The 25778-nt window shown below is 45.4% G+C and overlaps 1 protein-coding gene across 4 annotated transcripts in view; it reads right to left on the bottom strand.

Moving 5' to 3' along the window:
- LOC121277089 (exocyst complex component 6B) overlaps positions 1 to 25778 on the bottom strand; it is a 632802-nt gene that overhangs the window by 91833 nt on the left and 515191 nt on the right. For 3 of the 4 annotated variants that reach the window (XM_041186104.1, XM_041186075.1, XM_041186085.1), the window contains exon 20: positions 15150 to 15223. In XM_041186104.1, coding sequence (XP_041042038.1) covers positions 15150 to 15223 — 74 coding nt within the window. Of the gene's footprint in view, positions 1 to 1007; positions 1062 to 15149; positions 15224 to 25778 lie in introns of those variants that run through there. The other variant, XM_041186094.1, reaches the window with a different exon arrangement.

The following is a 25778-nucleotide window of genomic DNA, read 5'->3' as shown; positions in this document are numbered from 1 at the left end:
CTGGGCTACATGAGACTCCAGATGCACAGCAATGTGGTTGACTCTTAACTGATCTCTGAAATGGCTGAGCAAGACACTCAGTTGTATTCAAGAAGGTGGTTCATCACAACCTTCTGAAAGACAGTTAGGGATGAACAACAATTGCTGACTTTGCCAGTGATGCCCACATCACATGAATGAATAAAAAGGAATACCCAAGAAACGATAATCAGGTGGTCTCAATAGAAGCGGACATTTCTGGGAAAGGGAGGGGAAGAAAGAGAGAGTTTGTGAACAGAAAAAGGAAACTTAATGTTAGTCTGACCTGCAATAAATCCCACTCAGCTATCACCCCTGTCAATAAACGTCATAGCCTCCCTGAACTGGTTTCAAAGTCCCTGTATACAGTTTGCTCCAAGGTCTGACTCTACCCTTCCTCTGTGGATGGCAAGGCCTTAATGGTAACTCCAAAGGGAAAAGAGAATATTGCAGCAATGCACAATATTGATCCACCAAGCAGCTAAGCTGCAAAATCAAAAAATATGCACATCATAAGAGAGGAAAGACCACGGTTGGGGGGAGGGTGTGCCATTGGAGAAATCCAGACAGATTGAGAGGGCTACCACTGTCTAGGACAAATACAAAAAATATGATGGATGCAAACAGGATTAATCAGTTGTCTAAGCTGGGGAGAGAGGAACTGGATGATTCAGAGCATGGCTTGTGAACAACTCTTGAGCGACATGTGCACCCATCTAATGCAGGTCAGTTGACTGGGTCTTATTATATTTGGCAACTTTAGCCCCCGTTATTCTGACATAAAAATTTAAAATACACTCAAATGTTTGTCCCATCAATAACCTCATATATGTGTCAGGCATTAAAATTGAAATACATGAAATGCCCTTCCCCACAGTTAGATAGCAAGCAGCAAAGTGAGGGAGGTAGAGCAAATCAGCTGGCAGCTCCTCCCCCTCAATGCGGAAGAATGATCCTTCACCTGTACAGAGTCTTAAGAGTCTTGGTCACTTGAAGTACTGCATTCACTTTTGGGCACCACATGTCTGGACGGATGTATTGGCCTTGGAGGAGAAACAGCACAAATTCACCAGAATGCTACCAAGCTTAAAGGATTTAGTTACAAGGGTAGATTGCATAAACTTGTTTTGTACAATGACGTGTAGAAGGCTGATGGGTGACCTGCTTGAGGTGTCTATCATAATAAAAGGATATGATAAGGTAGGCAGAAAGGAATTAGTTCCTCATGTGGGGGAGTCCAGAAGAAGGGGGCATAACTTTAAAATTAGAGCTAGACCGTTCAGAAGTGAAATCTGAAAGTCTTTTAGAATTCAAACATTAGCAAAACCTTGAACTCCCTCTCTACTAAAAGATGGTGGGTTTTGGGAGCCAGCTGAAATTATCAAGACTGCGACTGATAAGACTTGTGTTTGGGAAGGGCACCGGGAACATGGATAAGTGGAGTTGAGGTGGAGCTCAGTCATGGTCTGACTGAATGCAGGAAGTGTCAAGTAACCTTCTCCTGTTCCTTTGTTATACTTGGAGGTCTGAGACAGACTGTGAGACTGAACAACATGCAGCTCACGGTTTTACCCATGATTGGCTCCGAACTTCACCATGGCTCAAGGCTGTGATATAAAATAACATGACAGCTGTCAATTATTCCAGCTGTTAAGCAGCCTGTGTGCTTAAAGCAACCCGTGCACCCAAAGATACTAATGCATTTCCATTCATATTGTTCTGGGTTTTGCGTCTCTCCTTTTCTGAAGGTGTGGTTACACTGGGTTGGGCTGCCATGTTGCCCATATTACAGTAGTGGTGATACTTCAAAGGTATTTACTGTGAAGTGCTTTGCGATGTCCTGAGGTCATGAAAGGTGCTGTGTACCCCACAAGAATCTGTGCTGGGACCTCAACTTGTTCACTACATTTATTAATGGTGTTTTTTGTTGATCCACTGATTTATAATACGCAAAAACTTTCAAAACTGCTCTGAGCTGGCAAATTCTTTCTGCTGTCTGGTTATCTGAAGTTTAACTATCTCAACAAGTTTTTGGATACATTTTTTACAGTACCTGCACTGGGAAGTTTAATTTAACATGACATCAATAATCACTCTGCAGAGAGAGTGCCTGGGGCTGAAAAATTAGGTGGGTGCTTGAAACGATCCTGCAAGTTGAGATACTGCTTGCACAAACTTAGCAACTTAGAAGATAACAACAATTTCAGGAAATATTTTAAGATATTTGCCAGAAACATATGAACTTTAGAGACAGGAAAAGACCACTAGGCATAATAAGTCCATCCACATTATCCAGAGATCAATCCCAACTATTCACCACCTCACCCTTTCCTTCAACATCACCATATCCCTCACTCTCTCCTCACCATTTCCTTCATTTCCTTTTCACATTACTCAATGTGTACCATATCCCTCAATCCCTCACCCACTTCTAACTGTATCTCTCAACACCCCTCCACCAAACCTTCAACAAGCCCACACCATATACTCCAACCCCCTTTCACCATATACTCCAACCTCCTTTCACTGTATGCCCCAACTCCCTTTCACCGTATGCCCCAACCCCCTTTCACCGTATGCCCCAACCCCCTTTCACCGTATGCCCCAACCTCCTTTCACCGTATGCCCAACCCCCTTTCACCTTATGCCCCAACCCCCTTTCACCTTATACCGCAACCCCCTTTCACCGTATACCCCAAACCCCTTTCACCGTATACCCCAACCCCCTTTCACCGTATACCCCAAACCCCCTTTCACCGTATACCCCAACCCCCTTTCACCATATACCCCAAACCCCCAACTGTATCCCACACTCCCGCTTCGCCGTATCCCGCACTCCCGCTTCGCCATATCCCCGCTTCGCCGTATCCCGCACTCCCGCTTCGCCGTATCCCGTATCCCCGCTTCGCCGTATCCCGCACTCCCGCTTCGCTGTATCCCGCATTCCCGCTTCGCCGTATCCCGCATTCCCGCTTCGCCGTATCCCGCATTCCCGCTTCGCCGTATCCCGCACTCCCCCTTCGCCGTATCCCGCACTCCCCCTTCGCCGTATCCCGTATCCCCGCTTCGCCGTATCCCGCATTCCCGCTTCGCCGTATCCCGTATCCCCGCCTCGCCGTATCCCCGCTTCGCCGTATCCCGTATCCCCGCTTCGCCGTATCCCGTACTCCCCCTTCGCCGTATCCCGCACTCCCCCTTCGCCGTATCCCGTATCCCCGCTTCGCCGTATCCCGCACTCCCGCTTCGCCGTATCCCGTATCCCCGCTTCGCCGTATCCCGCATTCCCGCTTCGCCGTATCCCGCATTCCCGCTTCGCCGTATCCCGTACTCCCCCTTCGCCGTATCCCGCACTCCCCCTTCGCCGTATCCCGCACTCCCGCTTCGCCGTATCCCGCATATCACACAATCAATCTGAACCATATATTCATCCACTCCTCATTGGTTAACTCACTTCCTCCTCCCCATATCCCTCTCACTCTATTTTCCAGATCCCTCCCTCTCTTCTGACCAAATCCCTCAATCCTTTCCCTCATCCTTTCTTTCTCCAGAAACAGGTTTAATTGTCTCTTGATCCCATTTCCATAAGACCATGAGACAATAGGAGCATAAGTAGGCCATTCGGCCCATCGAGTCGGCTCCACCAATCACTGAGATCATGGCTGATCTGATAATCCTCAACTCCGCTTTCCTGCCATTTCCCCACAACCCCCAGTTACTCTCACTGACCTTGTCAACCCTAACCATTTCCTAAAGAGGACAGGCCCAATTCCCTTCACCTTTGCCTCCTTATCTAACCTACTTACTATCCAGCTTACTTCAACTTTTAAAAAAAAAATCATATTCTCTCAGCATCATCAGATTGGAGGTTGCAAGCTGAACAAATGACTCATACAAATAATGTTTTTTTTTTGATATCCCAAAACCTGCTTTTGTGTCCCTTATCCTTTGAATCTCAATTCAGTCTGAGGTGTGGGTCCACAGCTGCTCGCCACTCACTGGCATGCAGGTGTCATTCAATTCCCATTTCAAAGACATTCGTCCCATCTATCCATTATAAATTATATCCATATTTATACACGTGAACCAGAAAAAGCACTGTGGTGGTACTGAAGCACCCTCACAGTGGTTTTTGCGGGGGGGTGGGGGGGGGTGGTGGGTGGGTGTAATTCTAGCTTCAGAGGTTTACATAGTGTTAGAAACAAAACCATAGCTTTAAGTTTAATTTATATTTTGTACGTGGGTGTTAAGAAAGGTGGAACCTGATTTTAGTTTCATTTAAGAGGTTTTTGTGAGCTGGGTGTCTGGAAGTCTGGGGCCCTGCTTGTATACATGCATTTTTAATAAGGTTTCACCACTCTTGAAGAGATGGGTTACCAAGGGGTTGGTAGTTTAGTGTAGTTAAAAAAAAAATAAAGTAGAAAAAGAACTGTGCTGTTGCCTAGCTACAGAGGTCCAGAGACACACAAGAGATAGAGAAACACAGAAGGGTGGTCAGTTAGTGTATGTGTACCAGCTAGTGCAAGCAGAAGGTCTAATCTCTCTAATAAGGAATCTTTCAGGCCCGCTGGGGAACTGAGTTTAAGGAACTTGTGTTTGCTTTGAAGTTGAAGTAATAGTGAGTTTAGATGGTGGTTTTTTTGGTGATTCAGGGAGAGATACCAGCTGAAGAAAAGTATTTAGTTAATGCTCAGCAGTCTGCCGGAAGAAAACTGTTTGAAACTGAGCTAACCCAAGCAAGAAACCTTGGTGTTGAGACAGTGGTAAATCTTCACTGGGGCTGTGTATCTGTAAGGGTTGCTGGGATAAAAGGGAGTGTGAGTTTGAATCATTTTCTGGTATCTGTATTGAAATCTTTCGAGCCTTTTTGTCTAGTGTAATATAGTTCATTTTTTCTTGTTTATTAAGCATTTTATTCTTTATGTTAAAAGTATACTGGCAGACTCTGTAAATGTGTTCAGTAACTAACCTCTGCAGTTTCTAAACAAAAACAAAGTTAGGATCTACCAAGCCAGGTTTCACACTGGGATCTGACTTGTCTAGCATTAACAACAGCTGAGATCATAACGCAGTGTGCATTATAAATATGGACATAGGAACTTATAATTGGAAAAATGAAAAATCTGTGTTTGATGCAACAGAGTAGGGTGAGGTTGTAAGCCAGTGGAAGCTGGTTAGAACAGGAGGGGAACATAGTTTAGTTTCAGGTTCTGGACGGCATCCTGGAATATACAGCCCATATAATAAAAGGGTTTGGATACTGGGTTCTGAAATAATATTGACAGAAATAATTTGTAATAGACCGCTACCATCCGCTTCACAGAGGGAGGACAGGATTGAGCAGTTTGGAGAATTAGGAGAGACATCAGAGAGCTTGTGATAGCAGAAAGGGAAAAAAAAAAGAGCTTGCATTTCTATAGCACCTTTCATGTTCTTAGAGCGTCACAAAGCACTTCACAGCCGGTAACATACTTACTGAGGTGTGGTCAATGTTACAAGGTAGGGATCGAGGTAGGCAGCCAGTTTGCACATAGCAAGGAGTGAGACAGCAGGGAGAGGAGGATGAGGGGTGGAGCACAACCAGGGGGGCTGATGCCCTCAAGACAGAAGCTCTTGCACTGGTGGGACAGTGGCTGAGGAGCATACAGTGAGGAGATAGGCAAGAAAAGCTTTCAGAACTAGGATTGGGGGGTTTGGTGTGGGGGGGGGGGGTGCGCGCGCTGCAGGGTGGTGGTGGTGGGGGGGGTGGTTGTGATTCGAAGGATTTTACACATGCACTATTATTCAGGCTGTATGACGAAGTGCAATTTCTCAGTCCTGAGAAATGAGAAGAGATTAAAAGGTCTTCTTTGCTGCTTATTGCAGGATACGGGGCAAGGGTTGGGTTGGGGGGTGTGTGGGGGTTGGAGGGGAGACAGATGCATACTTCAAATTCCTCAATGGATTTTTTTTCTCTCCTTTTCTTTCCCTTTTCTGCTGTTGTTTTCAGGAAAGTGCCTGCTGGGGATTGGCTCCCTCACATTCCAAGCTTACAAATGTACTTTCTGCTGAGGTTTTCAGTTTCATGGGCAGGCAGCAGTGACGTCAGGAGGGCAGGCTCCCTCCATCAATCCTGCCTAATTTGGCAGGTTAAAGGTGAGAGTGAGCCTTATTGTGCGACTGGCGCACCATTACCAGGCGAGTGAGTGACACCAGATCACATGCTTGACAATTACAGGGTGTCTGCGGTCACAGGGGGTCAGGATTGCTGCTTGCTCTCTAAACAAAGCCCAGTGCCTGCTCACACACACTGCAACTCAGAAGTCTTACTTCACTGCTTTCAAGGGATTCCTCTCCCTCACTCTGTCTCTCTCTGAATGTGTCTCCCTCTGTCTAAATGTGTGCCTCTCTGTCTTTGTATGTGTGTCTCTCCCTCTCTTCCTGTGTGTGCGCGCGTGTGTGTGTGCTTCTATCTATGTGTACGAGTCTCTCTCTACCTGCGTGTGAGAGTCTCCATTTCCCTCTCTCTCTGTATCTTCCACTCCATCTGCATTTTCCTCTCCCTCTCTCCCTCCCCCTTTCGTTGTCACTCTCTCCCCCCTTTCATTGTCACTCTCTCCCCCCTTTCGTTGACACTCTCTCCCCCACTTTCGTTGTCACTCTCTCCCCCACTTTCGTTGTCACTCTCTCCCCCACTTTCGCTGTCACTCTCTCCCCCACTTTCGTTGACACTCTCTCCCCCCCTTTCGTTGTCATTCTCTCCCCCGCTTTCGTTGTCACTCTCTCCCCCCTTTCGTTGTCACTCTCTCCCCCCGTTTCGTTGTCACTCTCTCCCCCCCTTTCGTTGACACTCTCTCCCCCCTTTTCGTTGGCACTCTCTCCCCCACTTTCGTTGGCACTCTCTCCCCCCCTTTCGTTGTCACTCTCTCCCCCCCTTTCGTTGTCACTCTCTGTCTGCCCACAATTGAGAAAATTTGAAATTGCACATAAAGTTAATTATAGCTTGAAGAAAAAATGTTGGAAGTACCTTGTAGCTCAGTCAACGTCTGTTAAGGAGAGGTTATTTTTCAGCAGGAAATGTGGAACTGATTTTAGAATTGGTTCAGGAATTAGGGAATGGCTCAGGTTGGAAATTAAGATGCCAAAGCAAGATACAAGTTTTGCAATTAAATGCTATTTATAAGATCTCTTTGAAACATCCAAAGTGCTACACATGACTATATTTGAACTATGTTAATGCTATGTTATGTAGGCAAACACAGCAGACATGCTGAACACAGCAAGATTTCATAAACAATGAGATGGCCTTTGTTGGGGTTAGGTGAAAGGTTGGGAGGTATGGAGCAAGCAAGTGGGGGTAATGCTATCCAGCATGTCCAATTAGATCAATGCTCCTCTTCAAATGCTGTCAGGAAATCTTTGACACCCACCAGAGACAGGACCTTAGTTTCTAACATCTCAGTCTGAGGTTCAATAGCTCTGACAGTGCAGCGCTCCCTCATTACTATACAAAATGTCAGTTTAGATTATATTCTCAAGTCTCTGGGAAGGGATATAAATCCACAAGCCTTTGACTCAGAGGTTAGAGTGTGGTGTGCAAGCATCTTGTGCAGGTGGATGGGTCGTCAACTTCTGCACCCAAGCACTGTGTCTTCTGATGAAGAAAGCCTCGGACCCACTCTTTCAACTGTAGACCAGGGAGCAGTTGTATTTCCCGTGGGACTCTTCATCAGAATGTGAAACATGATCCCTCTCTTCTGGATACTCTGCATTTCCAAAATATTTTTATTTCTTTCATTGCTCCATGAACTGTGCCCTGGACAAAAGAAAGACACTCCTCTTGAACTCACTATCACTGCACTGTATTGGATGTGTAGCCTGGTGAGATTCACTGTTGAGCAAATTGCACCCGTATCCCAAATCGTATTAAGTCCTGCTCACCCATGAGCACTAGACTCATTGACCTACACTGACTCCCAGTCTGGCAATGCCTCTAATTTAAAAGTCAACCTTGTGTTCAAATCCCCTCTACAGCCCCACACCTTCTTAACTCTGTAAAGTGTCAGCTTTGCCTCAGGGGTAGCACACACACCAGAGTCAGAAAGCTATGGATTGAACACCCACTCCAGAAACTTGAGCACAAGATCTAGGATAACTCTCCAAGTGCAACATTGAAAGACTGATGCATTTTCAGAGGTGCTGTCTCGCTGATGAGATGTTAAACTCAGGTCCTGTCTGCCCTCTCAGGTGGATGTAAAAGATCCCTTGGTGCTATTCTGAACAGCAGGGTAGTCTCCTTCACCTCGCCCCAAGGCCCCCTATCCCCTTCCCATGTCCTGGAACACCATCACTAAAACAGATTATGTGGCCATTATCATGCTGCTGTCTGTGGGAGTTTGCTGTTCGCAAATTGACTGTTGCATTTCCTACATTACAACAATGACAACTTCAAAGATACTTCATTAGCCGTAGAGCAGTTTGGGATGTCCTGTGGTTGTGAAAGGTACTATAAGAAATGCAAATCTTTCTTTTTACCTCAGCAACAGGCTTTCAGGAATGGGAGAAAAGTGCAGGGGAAGATGCACGTCCTAAGTAGAAAAATTATCCTTTTATTTATTTACCCTCTCCTGCCCTACAAAGTCTGTAGATGATCTGTGAGCTGGTCTTTGGCCCCACATTAAGGCTGTATTTGCTGAAAACTCCAGGCAGTGTTCAGTAATGGTGACTAGCTTTAGCCATCTGAAGAATTCAATGCAAAAAAAAATCCCCAAAGGCTGACAGAAACTGTCACAGCTGGCTGAAGTATTTCTTCAACAAAAAGACTTATGACCACAAGCAATGTGGTGAAAGCAGTGTAAATTCACACTGACCCTGTGATGCCAAAAAACTGGACACCGCCTCAAGCCTCTGATTCTCCATATAGTGAGCTCTCATTTTCAGTCAGTGGCACTGTCAGGGGCTTAGCCTCTCCCCTTGAAGCACTCTCAAAGACGTTAGATGTATTTTTCCTTGAGCCACTCTCACTGAATCAAGTGTCAAGTACCTTTTCTTTAATTAATTCATGGGATGTGGGTGTAATTAAAATGCCAGTATTTGTTGCCCATCCCAAATGGCCCTTTGAGAGCAGTTAAGAGTCAATCACATTGAGAGTCACATGTTGGCCAGACCAAGTAAGGATTTCCTTCCCTAAAGGGTGTTAGGATTTTTATGACAATCATGGTTACCATTACTGAAACTACCTTTCAATTCCATATTTTCTTTTCATTAATTGAATTTATTAATCAAATTTAAATTCCACCAACAGCCAGAGAATAGCCTGGACCTCTGAATTCCTAATCTAGTGACATTACCTCTATGCCATTGTGTCCCCACCTAAGATTATAGCACCTCTTTCCTGCCATAACTCCTACCCACTGCTACTATGATCAGGGAAACATACGTAATGGGGTTGGATGTGATTGTAACTTTATTGAAAACATGGTCTGTAGCTAGTTAAGCTCATTTTAGAAATTTATACAATTACTTTTTGCGATTAACACTCATGCAATTTCCTTCAGCTGACTCAAATTCAGGTGACTGCCTCAATTAGCAGTATGTACTTTGATGGGGACAGGTAACAGAATGTTTAGCAAACTGGTTACAAGACAGAGTGTGTGGGGGGGCGGCGGTTAAGGACAGCTAATCAGACTGGCAAAGGTGGTGTTCCATGGGAATAGGTGCTGGGGCCACTGCTGTCGCCATTTACGTAAATCATTTTGCAGTCAGGGTATAGGAGATGGTGGCGTGGTGGTAATGTCACTGAACTAGTAATCCACGGGCCCTGGCTTTGCTATCACTAATGCCCTTTAAGGAAGGAAATCTGCCATCCATACCCAGTCCAGCCTACATCCAGACCCGCAGCAATGTGGTCGGCTCTTAACTGAAGTGCAGGGGAAGTGGCTTGAAACGGCCAAGCAAGCCACTCGGTTCAAAGGCAATTATGGATGGGCGAAGCCTGCATCCCGTGAAAGAATAAATAAATTGAAATTTCAAAATCTGTGGACAACACCAAGGAGAGGTACAAAGTAAGATTGTGACAAAATACAAAGCAGCATTAGTAAATCTGCAAAAATGAGCATTCAATTAGCAAATAACTTCAATACAGATAAGTGTGACACGGTGCATTTTAGTAGGGAGGATAAGAATCTGTGCTGCAGCTCTTCCAAAGCCAATCTTTCTTGAGGCGCAAAAGTACAAAACTAAAAGCAGTTACTCCAGATGGGTTCTGACCACAACAGAAGCATCGCTTCCTCCCGTTTGAGATAAAAGCCAACACCCATTAGCCTCTTTTTAACGCGTGCACTAGGTTTTAGTGATTTGTGTTCAGGGACCCCCAAATCCTACTCGTACATTGTTCCTAGTCTCTCAGCATCAAAAATAGAAATCCAGTTTATCTTTATTGGGCCCAAAGTGGATGAACTCAAACTTTAAGCAGTTTGATTTCTTTTTGAAAAAGAAGGTGCTTGCTGAAGGTACTCTTGCTATAAAGCAAAGCTCTGGGCATAGCTCTCTGCTGTAATATAAGAGTAACAGGGCTGGGGTGTTATGTTGCTGAAAGATATCAAGGCGTTGTAGTATACAGAGTTAATCGGCAAAACAGCGAAATCATCACTAATCAAATAAACATTTTACAAAGCAGCATAGAACCCAAATAAATGAGTTTGCATGTTTGTGTTTGCTATGCATGTATTTTAGTTTATGTCCGTGTACGCTTGCTTACATATGCATGTCTGTAAAATGTGTGCATACCTAAAAGGATTGTGTAGTCCCTGAGGGGTGCTGTAAAGGCAAGAGTGACATGTCCATTATTTGGCGTTTTGGTGCCTAGGCTACCTCTATAACCAGTGGAATTAGGGGCTCATTAATCAGCCTGTCACTGCTGGGTGGAGATGGAGAGGCTGATGAGCAGGCTTTTCTCTGCATGATGTGCGGCACTGCACACTGAGGTTTGTGTGACTGCTCGGCAAGGTTTGCCTTCAATCCCTGGTCTTCTACAAAGACAGCCAAGGCTCCAAGCAGCACAAAATAGGGGCTCGAGGAAGACGGAGGCCCCAAGAAGATATTTTTTAAAAACTTTTTTTTTGTGGGTATATATTCTTTCAATTTTCCTCTGGGTTTTCAGCTCTCGCTAGGCTACTGTGCAAAGGGGCTGGACCTGGGACAGACATGTGGACGCCGATAGTTTATTTGATCATGGATGAGAGGCAGGAGGACCACAGTCGACCCTGGTTGAGTCCTCCCCTGACGCTAACTTTTTCTGGCACTTGCTGGATCTTGACCAGGAACAGGAACCAATATAAATATTTTCCTCCCCAGCCCAAGCACTGCATTTACCTTTCCAGGTCAATGTGGCAATTACATCTCGCCTTGTAGCTCAGTGTGCTTTTGCACTGGGTCATACTGCCCAAGGACTGCTGCACCACTCGCTGATCACAGACAAGGACTGCGATAAGAGTGCCACAATTGACCTCAGCATCTTTATGCCCAGTCCTAGTTACTACCCTCACTACAAGTTCCTGTGTGCACTTAGAATCACAGAAACTTGCAGCAGAGGAGGCTACTCATCCTGTCATGTCTCTTTGAAAGAGCTATCCAGTTAGTCCTACTCCTCACTTACTCTTTCCCCATAGCCCTGCCAATGCTTAGCTTTTTAACTATATACACAATTGCCTTTTGAGAGTTACCAATGAATCTGCTTCCACTGCCCTTGCAGACAGTAGATTCCAAACGACTTGCTATGTGCAAAATTATTTCCTATTCTCCTCTCTAGCTCTTTTATCACTGACCTTAAATCTGTGGCCTCTGGTTACTGAACCACTTGCTACTGGTCATGGTTTTTCTCCCCATCGACTCTGCCAAAAATCCCCCCAAAATTTTGAAAGCCTCTGTTGCATCTCCCCTTAACTTTTTTTCTGCTCCAAAGACCTCAGGTGAGGACAGGGCTGGGCTTGAGCTGTGACCTGCCTGGCCACCCAGTTCAAGCCAGCAGCCAACGTCACTCACTTGCCAAGCTGCCCAAATGAAGGATGGTCAGGCGGGAAGAGGTACCAAAGGCCTGTGGCACTTCACTGGTCATTTTTCAGCAGGGAAGGAAAGAAGGAATTGCACCAAATACATCACTTTGTTTGATAATAAGGGCCCTTTTCTTTGTGAGCTGGTCAAACAGAACTCATGGTTACAATGCGCAGATTAACAGGTTCAAAAGTGTCACCTGCCCATACACTGATCTGTTAATGTTTGTGTAAGTGGATCAAATCAACACTTCACCAACAGCTATGAGAGTTCAGCCCATCGAGATCTACTTAAGCGCTTCTAAACTACCAATAATTATAAATATAACACTGCTGGCTGTAGCACAGCAGTGCTTGTACATGTTTCTCTCTGATAAAATTGGCTAGCCCCTTGCCATCCCACCGCCACTCCCCACTCCAAATCTTTCAGTCAGACAGCTGTGACAGGTGGTGAGCCTTTGGAACTCTCTTCCTCAAAAGCCAATGCAAGCAGGGTCTTTGAAGACTTTTTAAGGTAGAACCAGACAGATTCTTGATTAACAAGGGGGCAAAAGGTTAACGTGGGTAGATGGGAGGTTACAATCAGATCAACCATGATCTTATTGAATGGCAGAGCAGGCCTGAAGGGCCGAGTGGCCTCACTCCTGCTCCTAGTTCATACGCTTGTATGTATATATGTTCGTATGAAAGAATTAAATGCAGATCTGTAAAAGAAGAAAGAAAAAAACTTACATTTATATGGTGCCTTTCCTGACCTCAGAACGTTCCAAAGCGCTTTACAGCCAATGAAGTACTTTTGAACTGTTGTAATGTTGGAAACATGGTGGCCACCTGCCACACAGGAAGGTCCCACAACAACAATGACATAATTAACAGATGTAATATTCATGTACAGTGTTGATTGAGGGGTAATTTCCCTGCTTTCCTTTGAACAGAAACCATGGGATCTTTTAAATCCACTTGGGAGGGAAGATGAGGCCTTAGCTTAATGTCTCATGGGCAAGATGACATCTTCGATAGCACAGCACCCCCTCAGTAATGCATCATCACCCTAGGTTATAAACTAAAGCCTCTGAAGAGGCATTTGAACCCCTATTACCTTCTGACTCACCAAAGTGAGAGTGTTAACATTTGAGTCATGGTTCATAAAAGCTACTAACTGTTTGGAGTTAGCTCAGTTCTGCTGGGTTGGCAGTAGTGGCACAAGTCTTGGCCTCATCCTTGCAGGGCTACAAAAGGGTATAAACGTCAGGCAAGTTACATCCTATTCCTGATCAGTATCCTGTTGCACATCATGGGTAACACTGGCAAGGCCAGCATTTATTGTTTATCCCTAGTTGCCTCAAGAAAGTGGCGGGCTTTTTTCCTGCATCGTAGCAGTCCATGTGGTGAAGGCCCTAAACTTTTATAAATCACTGGTTTGGCCTCAACTGGAGCACTGCATCCAACTCTGAGCACCAAGCTTTAGGAACAATGTCAAGGCCTTGGAAAGCGTGCAGAGGATATTTATAGGAATAATGCCAGGAGCGAGAGACCTCAGTTATGTGGGAAGACTGTTCGCCTTAGGGTGGAGAAGTTGAAGGGGATTTAATAAAGTTGTTCAAAATGATATAGGGTTTTGTTAGAGCAAATAAGGATAAACTGTTTGTGTTGGCAGAAGATAAGATTTAAGATAATTGTCAAAATTAGAGGAGAAGAGCTAAAAAGAAATAGTCTTATGCAGCGGGTTTTTAAGGTGAAGAGTGCACCGCCTGATAGGGTGATGGAAACAAATTCAATAGTAACTTTCAAAAGAGAAATGGATAAATATTTAAAGGTGTAAAAAATTGCAGGGTCATAGGGAGAGAACAGGGGAGTGATTACAATGGGATAGCAGTTTGAAAGGACCAGCAGTCTCTTTTCATGGTGCATGTGTGTACTTGCGTGTGAAAATGTTTGTGTGTAGCATTTTCCCTGACAAACTCTGGTCACATTATTCCCTGTGTTAAGTTGTTGGATTAAAAGCTTCTCCAGGAGCCTTGTGAGGGTGTCCTTAATTACTAACACACACAGGCAGACACACACACAGACACACACAGACACACACACACACACACACACACACACTTAGACAGGAAGGTTTGAAACGCTGAGGTACGCTACAATTGTGCTCGATAGATATTCCCCCAAAAAATATGCAAATAAAAGCGGCAGTTAAATGCGTGAAACGGGATTAGACACAGGCCGTGGCGCTAATGAGTGAGTGCGATACCACCACCCCCCCCTGCTCCACTGCCACCCGCAAAGTAAAACAGAGTGAAGTAATGGGTTCAGAACATCAGTCAGTGGCGACTGCTACATTCACAGATCCTGACAAACCCCCATCTATCTTCTAACTGAAAAGATGACAGGACAAGAGTTCCTTTTTATTTTTGTGGCACGCCCACTGCTGTCCCAGGAGATTGCCGGATTGAGTTGCTCTTTTCAGTTGCAAGCACAGCGGAATTTTAAAGAAAACCATATAGGTACCTGCTGATATGACATCACCGGTAGCAAGAGTCCGATAGGTTGGGCAAGGCTGGCTGTTATAGTAAGGTGGAGCAGGACTGGCTGTAAATCATCTTTATAAGGCAGCATTCTATTAACCAGCTTGGAAAGAATGGTTGGCAGTGGTCATGACAGAATGCTAATTCTTCCTTCCTTTAACTCGCTCTCTGGACATTATCTCTCTTAACAATAAGTCTGCCAAGCAGGTGGACCCTGCACCACTGCGCCCTGTATACCAAACAACTGCTTTGTGTCACTCTACGCCGACAGTCGCTCCAATGCCTCACTGTGGAACTGCAGAGCCAAGGATGTGACAGCTCCTCCACACTCAGAAATTTTGGGGAGGCGGGGGGGGGGGGGGAGGGGGGTTAGTCTGGCTGGCCAGGCCTCAGGCTTTTCTTGAAGGCCAGAAAGCCAACAAAAAGGACAAACAACAACAACAACGGGCGAGGGCCCTGGCCGAGGAGTCGATAGCGGTGGGAAGGTGGGGGGGTGGGGGGGTGGTGGTACGAGGACGAGCGTTTATCGCATCCTGCAGGCACTGCGGTCTTCAGTCACACATTTAAAACAAAGGCTTACTTGTCTCAAGTCGATGAAGGCCAACTGCAGCGTGTCCCCTTGGAACCCAGGCACCGGTCCGGATCTGGCAAAGTCTGTGGGAAAGAAAAGAGGATAAAAACATCTCTAAACAACCATGGACAGGGAGATTGGCAGACGGATGACAGCACAGACAGTGAGGCCAAGCTAGAGGAGGACCATTCTTCTAAGGAATCATGTCTTCCTCCCCTACACCTTTGTTCACCCGTCAAAAATTCTGTCATCAAACCACCATTAATTCCAAGCCTTGACAGCTAGGAACTGTACTAATCGACCTAAAATTTATTCCCATGGGCTGTTTTAGCTTCATAGTTTTTCTTTCCCCTTCTTTCTCGAACGAACAAACAGCTTGCGAATGGTTTCTCGACACAATAAAATCTACAGCTGGTGAAATCCTTTCAATTCTGCTAAACTGATTTGATTTTCTATCCCGCATGGGCCTACACTGTGGGATCTTTTAAATTACACGCTTGTCACCTGATTTTATTAATGCTAATAAGAGAACATTAAAAGCTCCGATCTCCCCCTCGCCATTGAACGCCACCCCACAACCCCTCCCTGTTTACAACTTGTTTTAAGATGAAAATCTAAATAAGAAGAAAACTGTTTGATAAGGCTGCGTTATCGGTGAGTTTTCAGAAAGATCGGAAAATATTAGCGTGCATGACGGTAAAGGTGCTATTCCTTGCAGTGAGCAAAAGCCTGCTCAGGAAACAAGAGTCGGCAATGGTAAAGCAGGAACACAGGAAAATAGGGAGAAAGAAAGTGGGTCGACAGAGAGGGGAGCATAGAGGGACAAGCAAAGAGACAAGACAGAAGAGAGAGCCCCAAAGCTTTAAAGAGGTGCAGGAGATAGAGAGGCTTGAATGTGGCAATGAGAGGAGGTGTGGGTAAGAAATCACAGGGGTGAGGCAGGAAGCAGAGGGCGAAGGGGTGAGAGCCTGTGGTGAGAGGCAGAGCCGAAACACAGAAATGAGAAGGGCAGAGATGCTGACAGACCCAGGCACAGAGAAGTGGAGACCGAAAACAGGCAGGCGACAGATAGACATAGATAAAGAAAGGTTAAAAAACAGAGGGAGGGATAGAAGAAAAGAGCCAACTTCTGTCACAACCAACAGGTTTTTCAGTTCAACAACATCTGCTGTGTAGATTGTCGTATAAAAAATTGTGTTTTGGCAATTTTAAACGTGCAATTTTCTGCCATCCGCGTTCTTACTTAGGACCTTGACGCTCCGCATCATTTCACAGCCAAAATGCAACCAAATTTCTATATTTATATAAAATATCTATGTGTCAGTACATTTATTTAATACTTGGAACAATGTGCCCAGTTGCTTTCTTTTCCAAAGCAGGTTTCAGACTGTGAGCTGCTTAGAGTTTCAAGGGCAGCACCTCATTACACTCGCACACTTCCCAAGTTCCAATAAAGGACACTGCACAATCTCCTTCATTCTACCTCCAGGAAGCTAAAAATGACGGTTTACCATACCAGCAGGCAAATATCCTAAGCACTTGGATTATATCCCTCTGCCCATTAAGGGCATTAACGCTGCTGCCTACTTAAAAAGTGGCAAGCAATTTTTGGGCTTGTGCTGTCACATCAGAGGCAGTGCACTGGGGTATCACTGAATGCAAGAACGTAAGAAATGGGGGGAAGAGAAGGCCATACAGTCCCTTGAGTCTCTGCTGTGCTATTCAATAAGGTCATATTTGAAGTTTCTTCAACTTCACTCCCTCCCGCCCCTGCCCCCACACACCCTCCCACCCCATCACCCTATCTCTGTGTCCAAAAATCTATTGACTTCAGTCTTGAATACACCAAATAACTGAGCATCCACAGTTCTCTGGGGTAGAGAATTCCAAAAATTCACAACCCTCAACTCAGTCCAAAATGAACTATTTTCAGATCAAGGTGGATGAAAACTTAGGTTGGGGTGGGAGTGAAGGAAACAGGGATAAAGACAGAACAACACAGGCTTTTTAACTCCCAGTAGAACATTTGTAAAAATTAATTCTGGGGATATGGGCATTTATTGCCCAGCTCTAGTTTCCCCATGAGAAGGTGGTGAGTCATCTTCTTGACGCACTGCAGTCTGCGTGGTGAATGTGCTCCTGCAGTGCTGCTGTGGTGGGGGGTGGGGGATTGGGGTGGGCGGGGGGGTGGGGGGGGTTGGGTAACTGGAGGGTTGTTTCAAGATTTTAACCCAGCGATGATAGAGGAATATGGGGGTTTCTTTGTTGGTAGGTTTATCCAAATCTTATCTGTCAGCAGAGTCTTCTTTCGTATTGCAGATTGAAAATTAACATTAAATCTCAACGTTCAGTATGGCCATCCATTCTATGACGTCGAGTGATTTGGAATGAATAGAAGCTCTAAGGAGTGAGATTACCATGTAATGGTTCGATGGTTTGGATCACCTGCAGCTGAATAAGAGAAGCAGATTTGGCTCAATCTTATCATGCCTGGCAGGGATCAGGAAGATAAAAGTTTAGGGCATTACTGCATCTGCTGTTGGATAGGTCTCCTCGATAAGACGAATGGCTTTATCCCCTTCCTTGCTTTACTGCTCGCGGCTCAGTGGATAGCTCATTCACCTGAAGGTCAGAAGGTATGGATTTAAGAAGCACCCAGAACACACAATATACAGGCTGAGACTTCAGTACAGGACTGAGAGAGTGCTGCACTGCTAGAAGTGCCATCTTTCTCCAATGAAACACTAAACTGAGGTACCTTCTGCCCTCTCAGATAGACATAAAAATCCCATGGCACTATTCTGAAGGAGGAGGAGGAGAGGGGAATTCACTGTTGTGTCCTGGCCAATATTTACTGGTCAATCAACATAATTAATCATCTGGTCATTATTACATCTGCTGTATTTCTTACATTACAACAGTGGTGACACTTCAAAAAGTGAAGCTCTTTGGGATGGCCTGGGGTTGTGAAAGGTGCTATAGAAATGCATGTCTTTCTTTCTTGATAGGCAGTGCCAGCAGTCGGGCTGTTAGCCACTAAAAAGAGCTGAACCCTCTGCATTGCAAACTGATTTATTACAAAGATCCCCTCATCAAAGGAAAATCTGTCTCCAGTGAGAGCGCTCAAATTATTAACCAGATAATGGGGCCCTCCCACTAATCAGAACAACTAATTTTTGATCTGCATAATATAATGGAGGCTGCTTCTTCAGCGTAGGCCTGCAGGGAAGCTACATTGACAGGGTGCTGTCTTTTGGTTAAATTGAGGCTCTGTCTTCCTGTTCAGCAGACATCTGTGATATTGTTCAAAGAGGAAACAGGTTGAATCAAGTAGGAATCTGCTGCTATACCCGGAGTTTGAGTCGGGTTAAGTTGGAAGCTGGCTCTTGTACTCAGGGTTATTTTAGGCAGGAGAGGAAAAGGGCGAGGGAGCTGGGAAAAGTGAACAGGGCAGAAAAACCTCATTCTTCTCAGGAGTCTTTGTAGATTTCAATCCTTCACCACAGTGAACAATTTTCCCCAATCAACTTTCGTCCATAACACTACAATCTTCTATTAGGATTAAAAGATATTGTGGCAAGAATCTTTTCAATTTGAACTAGTGCACGTTAACAATCCATATTCAAGTAACAGTGTCCTCTATTTCCACAAGGGCTGAAGGGAAGTATCTCTATTTGACCTGAGCCCCCACTTACTGGACCTGAGCCTTGCAATTCAGGCCACCTTGCTCTGTGCTTTCATGATGTCTCTGGAACAAACTGGAATCTATATTTAGAAGCAATATATATCTCAGCAACCTCCCTTCTCTTGTCAGTTTTCAGCAGTAGTCACTGGGCAGAAGCAAGACAATGAAGCCCAACTCACTTTCACTTTACCAATCCCAGGAACCTTTCTAATTACTGGTGGCATCTGTGTAATCGCCTTTAGTGATGTATACATCAGAGAGATAATTCAAGGATATGTGTCCAAGAGATTGATCCGGAGGCATTCAATCACCACCACCTCAGTTCCAGTCTTCGGTAGATCAAGGTCGCTGTCCTTTTACAGTGAATTACCACTTCCCACTGCTAAGTTCAAGAAACCTATTATCCATATCAACAACAGAGATGCTGATGTTCTCAATCCAAGGGAGAGGGTGGAAGAGAGAGGGAAAGGGAAAAGAGAAAAGGCACAGAGAGGAAGAGATAAAAAAAAGGTGAGGGGGGAGGGGGAAAAGATCACAAGGGAGAGGAGAAATCAGCAAGGGGGGAAAAGGGAAGGTGGAAGAGGGGAAGGGGAAGAGAGGGAGTGATACTGATAGATAAGTTGAGAGAGGGGGGAGGAAGTGATAGAGATAACTTCAGGGTGAGTTTTAGACTGACAGAGAGAATAAAACAGCGGAAGCAAGAGACAGAAAACGAGAACATGTCCATAAATTATCTCTCTGATGTATACATCACTAAAGGTGATTACATAAGTACAAAAAGAAATTAGAAAGGTCTCTGGACGAAACAGTGCCTTCAGGAAGGAGGGTAGGGGGTATTCTTCTCAATGGATATTTTTCTGACTGATCAATGCCTGAATTGCAAAGTTCACAGGGAAAGAAGGAAACAAGTAAAATTTTGCCATGTAAATATAAAGTATGGGACTTAGGGTTCTCACAGAGAAAGAGAAAAAGGCTACTGGACCCAAAATACTTTCACTAGTTTGATTGGTCTCAATTGACATCCCCATCTCCTTCATTATCCAGGTATAATAATGAATTTATTTTTGGTCTCATTTAACTTAAGGTGCTTCCTTGGTAGCTTACCTCACATCTCTAAAACCCTTTAGGCGACAGAGTTGTTCCACTTTCTCCTCTTACTCCTAATTTATATATTTTTGTCCCGTGTCTCCAGTTATTTGAATCCTTTACCACAGTAAATGTTTCCCTTGGATCAACTCCCCTCATAATCTTGAAAATTTTAATTAGGCCACTTTAAGATCTCTTTCTCAAAGTAAATAAAATCAACTTCCTCAACCTTTAATTTAAGAAGAATTACATAGAACACGCATTTGGCTCAACTAGTCGTAATTTCCACACGAGCCTCCTCCCACTTTACTTCGTTTCAAACTAATACAAATTTCTGTCGCTGAGAATCTATATTTCTTAGCCATAGCTCAGCAGGTAGCACTCTTGCCTCAGGACCAGCAGGCCAGAGTTCAAGTCCCACACCAAATAATTGAGCACAAAAATCTATGCTGACACTCCAGTGCAGTAGTGCAGTGCTGTGGGGGTGAAGGTGAGACATTAAACTGAGACTCTGGGCTGCAAATTGGGGGGATGGGGTAAGATTTGCCCCACCTAGAGTTGGTGTAAAGCCAGCTCGCTCCATGTTAACCCGCCCCGCAGCCATGATGTGGGCTGGCTTGCAGCTCCAGCAGTCCCAGCAGCACCAAGAACACATTAGTGGACACGGCTGTGACTTCAACCAGTCCCAAGAAGGTGAACCAATGGATCCCAAAGTAAGATAGGGCCAGGGTATTGGGCGCAGAGGGTTTGGCCAGCCTAGGGGCAGGGAAGCAAGGGAGTTGGGTTCACTCAGCAGGTCTGGCAGCATCGGTGGAGAAGAAAAGAGTTGACGTTTCCAGTTCTCATGACCCTTCGACAGAACTTGAGTTCGAGTGCAAGAAAAAAAAGGATTTTGGACTCGAACTCAAGTTCTGTCGAAGGGTCATGAGGACTCGAAACGTCAACTCTTTTCTTCTCCGCCAATGCTGCCAGACCTGCTGAGTTTTTCCAGGTAATTCTGTTTTTGTTTTGGATTTCCAGCATCCGCAGTTTTTTTGTTTTTATAAGGGAGTTGGGTTAGTGGATTTTGGAGGGCAGGCAGGTAAGAGGGGGTACTAACTTAGGGGGGCTGCCCCCCAATGTGCCATTGGGCACCATCAAAGACAGAAACCCCACCTTCCATCCAGCCCTTTTAAAAAAACATTATGGCTTGGGCAGTATATTATCAGGGTCAACTGGCTTGTTAAAAAGCTCAATTGACCCTTGATTATTAATTTAAATATGGCAGCGGGCGCTGAACCACCATTTTTCTTTACAAAAACAGAATTACCTGGAAAAACTCAGCAGGTCCGGCAGCATCGGCGGAGAAGAAAAGAGTTGACGTTTTGAGTCCTCATGAGCCTTCAACAGAACTGAACTCAGAATTGTTGAGTTCTGTTGAAGGGTCATGAGGACTTGAAACGTCAACTCTTTTCTTCTCCGCCGATGCTGCCAGACCTGCTGAGTTTTTCCAGGTAATTCTGTTTTTGTTTTGGATTTCCAGCATTCACAGTTTTTTGTGTTTTCATCACCATTTTTCTTTATTCATTCATGGGATGTGGGTTTCGTTGGCTGGCCCAGCATTTATTGCCCATCCCTAGCTGCTTTCTTGAACCGCTGCAGTCTATGTGGTGTAGATAAACCAACAGTGCTGTTAGGGAGGGAGTTCCAGGATTTTGGCCCAGCGACAGTGAATGAATAGCAATATATTTCCATGTCAGGATGGTGAGTGGCTTGGAGGAGAACTTGCAGGTGGTGATGTTCCCATCTATCTGCTGCCCTTGTCCTTCAAGATGGTGGTGGTCGTGGGTTTGGAAGGTGCTGTTGAAGAAGCCTTGGTGAATTCCTGCAGCGCATCTTGTAGGTGGTACACACTGCTGCTACTGTGCATCAGTGGTGGATGGAGTGAATGTTTATGGATGCGGTGCCTATCAAGCGGGCTGCTTTGTCTTGGATAGTGTCGAGCTTCTCGAGTGTTGTGGGAGCTGCGCTCATCCAGGCAAGTGGGGAGTATTCCATCACATTCCTGACTTATGTCTTGTAGATGGTGGTCAGGTTTTGGGGAGTTGGGAGGTGAGTTACTCGTCACATTATTCCTAGCCTCTGAGCTGCTCTTGTAGCTACAGTGTTTATATGGTTAGTCCAGTTCAGTTTCCGGTCAATGGTAACCCCAGGATGTTATGGGGGTGAGCTTGGGGAGTGAGCAGAAAGGTGATGGGGTGGGTACCCACTCTATTTTACATGCACCTTCTGCCGAAAGCACACCTGGAGGGGGCTCGTAAAATCCAGCTCCCTATCTGCTCCCTCGGGTGGTAGTATTTGAAGAAGAGCAGGGCCATTCTCCCCGGTGCCCTGGCCAATAAGTATTCCTAAATTAACATCACCAAAATTATCTGTTCATTATCATATTGCTGTTTGGAAGAGCTTGCACAATTTAGCTGCTGCGTTTCCTACATTACAACAGTGATTACTGGCATGTAATTACTAAAAGGGCAGTGAGAGGTCTGTTGGGGTTGATTAAGCACCGAAAAGGAGTCGACGCATGGAGGTAGAGGGCATGCTGGGTATTAATTGATTTTTGTGCTTGTTTTTTTCCAAGGAAGAAGATGCTGTCACAGTTATACTGAAAGAGGGGCTAGTTGAGATGCTGGATGGGCTAAAATTTGACGAAGATGTGGTTACTTGACAGGCTGTCTGCATTTGAAGAGGAATAAGTCACCAGGACTGGATGAGATGCATCTGAGGGTGCTGAAGGAAGTAATCGTAGAAACATGCAGGTATTGGCCATAGCATTCCAATCCTCCTTAGATATGGGGGTAGTGTCAGGGCTATGGAGAACTGAAAGCATTGCACCCTTGTTTACAAAAATTACAGGCCAATTAGTTTAATCTCGGTGGTGGGAAAGCTTTTGGAATGATGATTGGGGACAAAATTAAAAGTTACTTGGACAAGTGTGGATTAATTGAGGAAAGCCAGGTGGATTTGTTAAAGCCAAATCATATCTAACGAGATTGTTTTTTGATGAGGTAACAGAGAAAGTTGATAAGAGATAATGTGGCTGGTGTGTTGAATATGGACTTGATAAAGTGCCACATAATTGGCTTGCCAGCAAAGTTGAAGTCAATGGAATAACAGGGTCATTAGCAGCATGGATGAAGCAGCATGAAGTTCTGAAGAGTCATATGGACGCAAAACATTAACTCTGTTTCTTTCTCCACAGATGCTGCCAGACCTGCTGAGTTTTTTTCAGCATTTTCTGTTTTATTTCAGATTCTCAGCACCCGTAGTATCTTGTTTTTATCTATGGATATAAAGCTCGCTGAGTGATAGGAAACAGAATAGTGGTAAACGTTTTCTCTTTGGACTGGAGGAAGGTATACAGTGGGTTTCCCCAGGAGTCAGTACTAGCACCACTGCTTTTCTTGATTTATATTAATGACTCAGACTTGGGAGTTAAGGGCACAATTTCAATTTGCAGATGATGCAAAACTTGGAAGTATTGTGACCTGTGGGGAGAATAATAAGACTTTGACAGGATATAGACAGGCTGGTGGAATGGGTAGAGAAGGTGGCGTAGTGGAAATGTCACTGGACTAATAATCCAGGCCTCACTGGACTAGTAATCCAGGTCTAGATTAATTCTCTGGGGACATGGGTTCAAATACCACCACAGCAGCTTGTGGAATTTAAATACAATTAACAAAATCTGTAATATAAACCTAATTTTAGTACTGCTGAAGATGAAACTGTTGTTGATTGTTGTAAAAACCTACCTGGTTCACTAATGTCCTTCAGGGGAGGAAATCTGCCATCATTACCTGGTCTGGCCTACATGTGACTCCAGACTCTCAGCAATGTGGTTGACTCTTAGCTGCCCTCTGAAATGGTCTAGCAAGCCACTCAGTTCAAGGGCAATTAGGGATGGGCAACAAATGCTGGCCTTGCCTGTGACGCCCACATCCCATGAAAGAATAAATGAAAAGCAGCAGATGAAATTTAATGCAGAGAAGTGTGAAGTGATACGTTTTGGTGGGAAGAACAGAGTGCAATTCTGAAAAGTGTACAGGAGCAACAGACCCGAGGGGCATGAGTCATTGAAGGTGGCAGGACTGGCTGAGAAAGTGGTTAAAAGGGAATACAAGATCCTGCGCTAGATAAGGTATAGGGCTGAATTTTAAAGGGTCCTGTGCTCCTTGCCCCCCCACCCCAGCCCACCCACGATCCCTACGGCTGCCCTGCAAGCAACTTAACACTGGGAGCATCATTAATTACTTTAAGGCAAGACTTGCGCCCCTGTCTCAACTGGATGGCTGGCAGCTCTATAGTCCCAGCAGCACCAGCTGGAAGTGGTGGTCACTGCTGGGACTACAGGCAGCCCCACCATGCTGAGGAATCCAGATAAGTCCAGAATTAGAGGCCTCAGGGATGGTGTGGTGGCGGTGGTTTGGTGGGTTCAAAAGGTCATGGGGAACGGTGAAAGGGGGAGGGGTAAAAGACCTGCAGGGGTGGAGCCCACGATGGGCATAGGGGACCCACAAAGCAAGATTCCCCCTGTGCCCCACACCGGCCTGCGCAGTTAAAACTGCCGGGCTACCCGCATGGCATGGGTCTTCCCCTTGCACCCCACGACTCGTGACCACAGGTAAACTAACGGCAGGGGCTAGATGAGGCCCTTAAGTGGTCATTGATATGTCAATAGCCCCAAGGGCAGGCCCAGGCTACCTGACACCTTCCCTGCCTCCTGCAAAATTTCAACCAGGTAGGCAGGGATTTTACTTGCTCCTCCCGCCTTCAAACTCGCGGGTGGGGAGTGAACGGAAGAGTATGGGAGTGAGTCTAACTAAATTGCTCTTGCAGAGAGCCAGCACATAGACAATGGGCTGAATGGCCTCCTTGTGCTGCAGACATTCTCTGATTTCTTACCTACACAGCCAAAGAACTTCATTATTTGTAAAGTACTTTGAGATATCAAGACATGATATATTGCTATATAAATGCAGGTCTTTCTTGCACTTTTGCACCTTCGATAAGAAAACCACTCCTGTGTTTAACTTCATCTTCATTAAGCGGTGGGATGCTCAGCTGCAGTAAGGAGTAGTTTCTTTCCTATAACTTTCACCCACCGACCTCCTCAGCTTCAGGTACTCCCAGGCCTGCTGCAGCTGTGGTTCTCAAACTGGGCTCTGCAAGCAGTAGTCGAATGAGCAATGGCCAGGGGTGTGTTGGCTGTCTCACTTGGAGGGGGTGGGGGGGGGGGGGGGGGGGGGGGCGGTGCGGTGGTGTGTGTGTGTGTGCCTGGAGGAGCACTGAGAGTGGTATGAAGATTTCCAGGTACATTCACAGTTACCAAGGGGAGAATTTTCTCCCCATTAGGGTGGGCCGATGGTCGCCCACGATTGGCTGCACGCTGCCATTTTACATGGGCGGGGCTTAATTGGTTGGCCCAGCGTGACGCACGCCTGGTAGCGCTCAGTGCTATCTGTGCAGGCAGGGGGTGGGGTGGGGGGAGGAAGGAGACTTGGAGCCTGCACTCTTTTGCGCTTTTGCGTGAACGAACGAAGAAATCTCCCTGAGGCACGGAGCTGTCTAGGGAGATTAAGACCAAAATGAAACATTGAAAAAAAGAAATAAAATTATTCAGGCATGTCCCCTCATGTGACAGTGTCACATGAGCTGGGACACGTTTATGAATTTTCATGAAAATTTTTACTGAATTAATAAAACCTCATCCTGCCCGTGGGTGAAGTTTCATGAAAAATGTGAAGGCTGCCTGCCTGTTCAATTGGTTAATTAGATTATTAATGGCCTTAATAGGCCTTTGACAGGTCGACGGGTGCGCAGCCGACTCC

This window comes from Carcharodon carcharias, chromosome 1, assembly GCF_017639515.1.
Source record: "Carcharodon carcharias isolate sCarCar2 chromosome 1, sCarCar2.pri, whole genome shotgun sequence".
Classification (NCBI taxonomy): Eukaryota; Metazoa; Chordata; class Chondrichthyes; order Lamniformes; family Lamnidae; genus Carcharodon; species Carcharodon carcharias.
The sequence above is the reverse complement of the archived record's forward strand: the minus strand, read 5'-3'. Positions and strand labels throughout refer to the sequence as shown.